Below are 7,376 nucleotides of genomic sequence, written 5' to 3'. Positions count from 1 at the left end.
AAGTATAACTACAGAAGTTTCAAGGGTCCGTGAACTGATTTTCCTACAGAAATAAATGAAAACAAATGGCTGCCATGATCTGCAGGACACCAAAAAATCTAAAACGGTACAGAAACTTCCAAATTCACTGGTATGGTCCTTTATGTTTGATATCTACTATGATGTGTGCTACAAAATAATAATGATCTCATAAAGATTTATGTCAAATTTTGACAAATTCTAAATCTATGCAAACAAAGTCAAGATGTATCTGTTTTGTCAGTCCTGTCATGAAACCTTCCCACAGTAAATGATGGAGACAGGCTGAGTTATAAACAAGCACATTTAATGACAGTTGCTTCTGTGTATGAAACAACACATTGGTCCATTTTTTTCAGACTATATACATCACACAAGAGAAAAGCATTACATAAACTTTTACCAAATACAACTCTTTTTGAATTGCATCTTTTCAAGAATACAACTGTAAGGTTACAAATCTGGCCAGAAGATAGGGAATTGTTTGGAGCTTGTGAAGTTTTATAAATATATTCTTTATTATGTCCTTCTAGTCTTCTCGGTCTGCAAATCCATTTTAAGAAGGGAGAGAGAATGTCCTTGGGTGCTAATCTGAGATTTGAAAAGCTCCTCAGGTCCAGTCTAGCAAATGACACAGCCACCTTTCTCCTTGAAGGGGTTCTTCTCCTCTGGAATGCCTTTGACGAGGATGTCCTCCTCCTCTCCGGCCTGAATGTATTCCTTGATCTCCTCACAGCATTTAGATGTCTAAAGTGAACAGGAAAAGGTATTGAAACAGTGTTATCCAGCAATTTATTTCAGTTTAAATGCTGTCCCTGATTGAAGTAATTGCTCTAGGTATAATTACAATCAGACAGATTGACAACTATTTGCTGGTTGTCAAGGATAAAAGTCTGGAAACCTTATTTCTCTGTCTTTACAAACGAGGCACTGGCATATTCATCACCTTAGTTTAAAGAACTTACCAACCACCTCTCAAGTTTCACTTCAATTTTAAGTTGGTTTACTTCCATTACAGCCTTGTCCTTGTCCGTCAGGTCCTCTACGTTTATGACCGGCATTCTCTATAAGAAAAAAAAGTGTATATTAAGAATGTTTTGCAAAACATGAATTTCTATGTGACAGATAAAAACATCCTGAATGATATACCTGACAATTTTGTTTAAATGTAATTTAAAGAATAGAAATGTACTCACGAATGCTTACAGGGAGCAGTCCTTCACCCCTGAAATCCTGCTGAAGAATCCCTCTCCTCTCCCTCAATCTGGGTTATAAAGTAATCTGCATAAACAATCCTAATCCTCTAATCTGATTAAAACAAGGCCCCACTGTATGATCACTCCAGTATCGTAAGTATGCTTTCAAAGGGGAGGGTGACTTACACAGGTGTCTTTTGGCTTTCTTTGAAATTTATGTATAAACAATTATCTGTTTTTACTATATGTTGCAAATTAAATTTGGATTTTTTTTCTATTCTGACACAGTTTTTAATTTCATATATGGGTCAAGGGGTGGTGCCTCATGTTTCAGGTCACTTTGATAAGACGGCTAATCTGTATTTAGCCTCCCCCTGTCAAGGTGGAGATGCATCATTGTCCTAAACATGACTGCATGGCAGTTTTCCAACAACATAAAGGCAACCTTAACTTAAATGTTATAACTGGATTGAATCCGGCATTTGGATCCTTGTAGGAATAGGGGATTCAGATTTAAACTCTATTTTATTGTGCATTTTGTCTTTAGTTTTCAGATAATGCTGCTTTCAAGTTTAAGGAATGGAGACCTTGAGCGTTCAGTGGTGCAAGACATTACTGTTTCGTTAAGAGAAAGTTGGCAATCATTAAGCATAACAAAAGATATCATAGACCAAAAGGCTGGAAATGGAGGTGACAGTGCTTTCAGGTTTTGAGGCTTTGAGGGAAAATGTGTGTGTGTGTGTGTGTGTGTGTGTGTGTGTGTGTGTGTGTGTGTGTGTGTGTGTGTGTGTGTGCACGTGGGATAAGAGACAGCCAGTGAGACAGCTATGTAATGGGAATTTGCCAGGATGTATCAGACATGTAAGATTTTATGGTTTAAAGTGTCTGTTCCTTAGAAACATCATTGTTATTGACATAATTCATCCCTGTGCATCAGCAGCATGATCATCGTCACCACTATCATCATCGTCAGTGGCCAGTGACAGTGACATAATGAATTTAACTTAATATTACATTTGGGTTAAATATCCCCTTAGTCACTAGAGTGACAGTTTTCTACGGAAATACAACATTAAAACGTCCCTCTCTGATGCCATTAACGACTCTCATCACTTCACTAATCTTACACAGAAGTATGGAAATGAGTCATTAAATCTCCGCCCCTTATTTCCCTTAGGAAACACTCCAGAAAAGTATAAAACTGCGCTGGTTGGGATGGTCTTGAGAGCGGAAAAGACTGGAATTGGAGCAAAAGTTGCACAATGGAGTTTTGCATATTATCAATAATTGCACTTCTGTCCTCGTTTTACAACGTTTTGGCGTTGCCACCTAAAGGTAATGGAGTAAGAGAAACTAACAGCGTTTTTTTTCTCGTGCCTTCAGTTTTTACTTCTCTTTAAACTTTTTCATTGTTGGCCATGTTTTGACCTCGGGCGCAAGACATGTTGGCATTACAGATACTCAGTTTGGCGACTGCTTAAGGCGCAGCACTGTTTACAACTTACTTTAATACTATATCGCCTTTTTTCGTCGGGTGTTTTCGTGTTTCAATAATAGTATTTTTTGCTGCTTTTCAGACGTGTGTCTCCTTCAAGTCGACGAGGGACCTTGCAGAGGTGAAATAGAGCGCTATCACTACAACACTATCACCCAGAAGTGCGAGATTTTCTACTATGGAGGGTGCCAAGGAAATGCCAATAACTTCAAAAGTTACCAGGAGTGCCACAAAACATGTTACAAAATCCCAAGTAAGTTCTCAATGTGATGAGGATACCCTTAAGATGATGGTGACCTTTCCCACTTCTGAAAGTTCTTGAATGTATACTGAGTGTGGTATTTGATATTTAAAAATGTACCCTGAAAACTAAGACATTCATAAGTGCATTTTTTTTTAAAATTCTAGGCCTGTTTAAGTTAGTACTTATTGTGGAAAAGGTGCACCTCAGTGTGTCACATGATCTTATTCCTAACCTCAAACCATGTCATTCTTTTCACCAGAGATTCCCCAAGTCTGTAGGTTCCCTAAAGAGGAGGGACCCTGCCGTGCCCTCTTCAGCCGCTACTTCTTCAACATGACCACCATGCAGTGTGAGCACTTTTATTATGGTGGCTGCAATGGGAATTCAAATCGCTTCCAAGATCTCCCCTCTTGCATGGAGTACTGCAGTCCAAGAAAAAGTTAGTAAAAACTTATTCACCTTGATGTGTCGCCACTGAACAGCCCTGAAGGGATGCTCAGTGGCGGCACTCTGTGCATGTATGACAATAGAAAAAACAAATCAAACACTGACATAGCAGTGATGATTCGAATGATGATTAGATTCCAGGTTTGAATTACACATAACTATTTCACATGAAAAATGATTCATCAAACCTTTGTGAGAATGCAAAATAGATAAAAATATGTCAGTCATAAATAATTAAACAATCTCTGGAAAAAATGTCGTTGCACTTTAGAAAAAACAATCAAAAATGTAAGACATTTGGAATTTATTTGAAACAAATTCTTCTGATTGTTCTCTGATCCAAAAACTATGATCGTCAGGCTCATTGCGTGCTTTTTGATTTATTTTACAGCTGTTCCTGTGCTCTGCCTGGATCCTCTGGACAAGGGGAAATGTTCAGCTTCCATACCAAGATATTACTACAACACAGCCAGCAAGATGTGTGAGGAGTTCATCTACTCCGGCTGTGGCGGGAGCAGCAACAACTTTGTCTCGCGGCAGAGCTGCATGGACGTGTGTGTTAAAGGTGTGTGAGTAGGGAATGTATGTGGTGAAAGTTTCCACCCAGAAGCCAGTAATTGAAGATGATGACTGTGGGAGAATAACAGTAGCAGACTTCTTAATTCAATAATTACAGTGTTTGGATTCCCACTCGGGCCCACTTGTTGGTTTGGATTTGGAGAGAATTCAGAAAAGTCAGAGGGGACTTGGGAGGAACCCAAATAATGCTTAGCTGATTTCAATATCAGGCTGAAAAAATGCTTGGCATCTGAAGAAAGCATTAGCATACACACAGGGATGATGTTCTCCAAACCATTTATGCACTGTAGCCAATCATTATTTTATAACTGAAAGGAAACCTAGGAAAATCTAACCCAGTATATAACTACAAAGTTTTATAGTTTGATTATCAACAGACAACATTTAAAATCCTAACTAATCAGTTGTTATACATTTTTTGTTCCAGGAGGGAAAAAGCACACCACCCAAAGAAAAATGCGTCGCCTGAGAAGAAATAGAAATAATCGCATCACTTTCTGGCGAACATAGACGTCTGTGACTTTCTCGGGATTCTCACCTGGACAAGGACACAGCGGAGACTAACATCTATTAAACTGACGTTGTTTATGCCAAAAATATCAACCAGGTCGTCATTGCTGTTCATTTTACTGGAAGAGATTTTAGTGGAATATACACAAATGTCGACTGTAGTCGTCTGTAATACTGTATGAGCTATTTTCAAATGTGATTATACTGTATGTTGTTGACAAAGTTTATTACTACTGCACTAGTGTTCCAGATTCTGTATTTTTTATACTTTATGTATATAATATATCTTTTGTATGAGTAACACATTATAATGGTGAACTTTTTTGATAAAATATATGGAATTTTATGAAGTATTGTGCCATTTTTTTGTACTTATACGCTGCTGTTTTCAGGAAATTACAGTTCTGTGTGGTATCTGAATAACTCAAAATCACTGAAGAGTAACGTTCAAGAGTGTCTTTATTGTTTCTACACAAGTGCAACACTACAGGGAAAAAAAACAGGCTAGGCTGGTTTCTTCACTTTCTCTCAGTCACTTTCACTTTATCTCTAGGCCTCTTCCATTTTTTTTTTTACTAATGCTGCTTCACTCGTCTTCCCCCCTTATCTGGTAATACTTTGCAAGCCACTCAAGCCTATCTGGTTTGCCTCAGCAAAACTGTGAATCAGGAAGGAAGCAATCACAGAGCCTCTACTGCAGCAGGTTCATTAGAACTTTGCATGTTTAGAGGAGAGGAAGCGGCAGGTTTACAAAATGTGAATCATGAGCTTCCAGCAGTGTTGTTTGATAATTATAATGAAGTAATGCCGCATTACAAACAATTATAATGGCAAACCAGAATGCATCCATGCATGAATACAATGTATGTTAATGTATTTGACACACATTTTCTCCCATGCTCAATTTTTTGAATACGATTTTGCAATGTTGTATTTTCTTTTATGACACAGTCTCAGATTTACCACATGTGAAATCAGATTTTACTGTAAGCCCGTTAAGGGAAGGAAGCTATAAATTCAAAGTATCTATATCCTGACTGTCCTAAATCTTCTCTTTGTTCCATCTCCTATAATAGAATAGTTGAGGCACTGTGTGATTTTTCAGACAATAAATATTTATGGATGATATCAAAGGATACTGCTCACCCATTGGGCTTGGCTATAAATAGCAATAAAAGGTAATACATCTGGCTAGGCCCTCTGCTATTAAGAACCAAAGCTAAATCATCTATTAGATAGCAATATGAAAGAGGATGTCATCCTAATAGTCTGTATACAGCTTCTCAAAAGCAACATAGTCTTGAAATCATCATTACCGCTTGCACTGGAACAGGTGGTTTGGGGATCTGAGATTAAGATTACTTTGACCTACTGCCCTTTGAAGTAAACTTTTCTTCTCTATACCTTGTAAAACATACTGTTTAAGAGATGTAGAAAGCAGCAAAGCAAAAGAGGAGTCTCAAATCTCATCCAGTACAGGTCAGTGGTCATTGGTGTCTTTTCTAAAGCTGCAAAACAATGGCTGATGCACAGAAAAGTAAGCAAGATGCTCAAAACAACCTATTTGCTATTCACTCTTTTTCTATTGCAGCTGCTCAACATCTAATTCTATAATGATAACAGATATTTTATTGAGTTTGGGTTTAATTACACCTTGCATCAACATATTCTTACAGTCTGTTTTAATCACCAAACGAAGTGTTTGAGATGACACAAACTGACTCAATGGTTGACTTTTAATTACAACAAAGCTCTGTCTTGGAACATTAATGCATGGCAATATGATACTGATTACAAAAGATTTGGTGTAGTTCAGAGGGCTCGAGATGAATTGATCCTGCTTGGGTTATTTCATTAGCTGCAGTACATTAAGCAGTTTAAGCAATTTTGCGCTCATTCTCAATGGTGATTAATAGGCGTTCACACTCAAACATGGTTCTCATCTAAAACAAGATTAATTCCATGTATCTTTAACCATTTGTCATACACTAATATTGTGGTTTTAAAAGTTGCCATTAAATAACTATACTCATTTCAGAGTATAAACATGTAGAATGACTGTGTTGAGAAATGGTTTTGAATTCACTGTTAAATACCAAATACTTGCTCAGAGTGTGCTAATTTATCATGTAACATGATACCAAATGAATATATCATTCTGCCAGGATGTTTCAGCCTACTGTAGGAGAGTATCTTAGACGCCCCCTGGTGGCATTTTTATATGTCTAACAACAACCAAAAGCAAACAAGTAGCAACTTTACTGCTTTCTTTTTGGGTACAATACACTATAAATTAACTTATAATGGATTTTTTTTTGCAAATCCTAAAAGTAAATGAGCCATTCTAATGACTGCATTAAAGAAACTATTAAACTGCAGATACTACACATTTTGCAGGCTCTTGTAGTTACAATACGCTTCAGAACTCCAGAGCAGCCCACACTAAACTGCTCAGGTGTTCACTCAGCAGCGTTTCCTATATTGTTTTGGTTTTTTTTTTAATAAGCACTGCCTCCAGAGTGCTCTCACCTGCTTTGGCAGCATCGGAGCTACATGGTTTCCTATTTTTATTCTATGTGTTTGGCACAGAACCAATTCATCAAGATGAGAAAAACCAACCTTAAGCAGATAGAACAGTATAATATATGACAAATGACAGTATTCACTCATGTGCTGGTGTCTCCAAAGCCAGAAACAGGAAATCCATTACATTTGTGATATTATCAACAAAGCTATCTTGTCTATAGATTAATGGGTAAATTCCCTCGCTAATATCACAGGATGTGAGCACTATGGTTTATAAATGTTGGTGTTGAACAGAAACAAGTCACATTGGGTATAAAGTCTCAATTTTATCCACTAAATCACAGCAGTATAAGTGTGTTGC

The 7,376-nt window shown here is 37.4% G+C and overlaps 2 protein-coding genes across 2 annotated transcripts; one reads left to right on the top strand and one right to left on the bottom strand.

The window, feature by feature from the left end:
• Nucleotides 1-324: 324 nt before the first annotated feature.
• On the bottom strand, nt 325-2,801 carry gngt1 (guanine nucleotide binding protein (G protein), gamma transducing activity polypeptide 1). The gene is made up of 4 exons (XM_042435729.1): nt 2,720-2,801; nt 1,215-1,282; nt 984-1,082; nt 325-765 (listed from the first exon to the last, which is right to left on the bottom strand). Exons 3-4 carry the CDS (start codon nt 1,077-1,079, stop codon nt 640-642), a joined length of 222 nt encoding a protein of 73 aa, XP_042291663.1. The 5' UTR covers nt 1,080-1,082; nt 1,215-1,282; nt 2,720-2,801; the 3' UTR covers nt 325-639.
• tfpi2 (tissue factor pathway inhibitor 2) lies at nt 2,389-4,835 on the top strand. The gene is made up of 5 exons (XM_042435728.1): nt 2,389-2,549; nt 2,792-2,962; nt 3,213-3,392; nt 3,792-3,965; nt 4,407-4,835. Exons 1-5 carry the CDS (start codon nt 2,477-2,479, stop codon nt 4,487-4,489), a joined length of 681 nt encoding a protein of 226 aa, XP_042291662.1. The 5' UTR covers nt 2,389-2,476; the 3' UTR covers nt 4,490-4,835.
• Nucleotides 4,836-7,376: the final 2,541 nt, after the last annotated feature.

The sequence above is a fragment of the Thunnus maccoyii genome, chromosome 15 (assembly GCF_910596095.1).
Source record: "Thunnus maccoyii chromosome 15, fThuMac1.1, whole genome shotgun sequence".
NCBI classification, from domain to species: Eukaryota; Metazoa; Chordata; class Actinopteri; order Scombriformes; family Scombridae; genus Thunnus; species Thunnus maccoyii.
This window is presented reverse-complemented; position numbering and strand designations above follow the sequence as displayed.

Coding starts and splice junctions, on each gene's coding strand:
- tfpi2 (XM_042435728.1), top strand. CDS start 2,477: ATGGAGTTTTGCATATTATCAATAATTGCACTTCTGTCCTCGTTTTAC. Junction 2,963..3,212: donor AACATGTTACAAAATCCCAA/GTAAGTTCTCAA, acceptor TCTTTTCACCAG/AGATTCCCCAAGTCTGTAGG. Junction 3,393..3,791: donor GTACTGCAGTCCAAGAAAAA/GTTAGTAAAAAC, acceptor TTTATTTTACAG/CTGTTCCTGTGCTCTGCCTG.
- gngt1 (XM_042435729.1), bottom strand. CDS start 1,079: ATGCCGGTCATAAACGTAGAGGACCTGACGGACAAGGACAAGGCTGTA. Junction 766..983: donor TGAAACTTGAGAGGTGGTTG/GTAAGTTCTTTA, acceptor TGTTCACTTTAG/ACATCTAAATGCTGTGAGGA.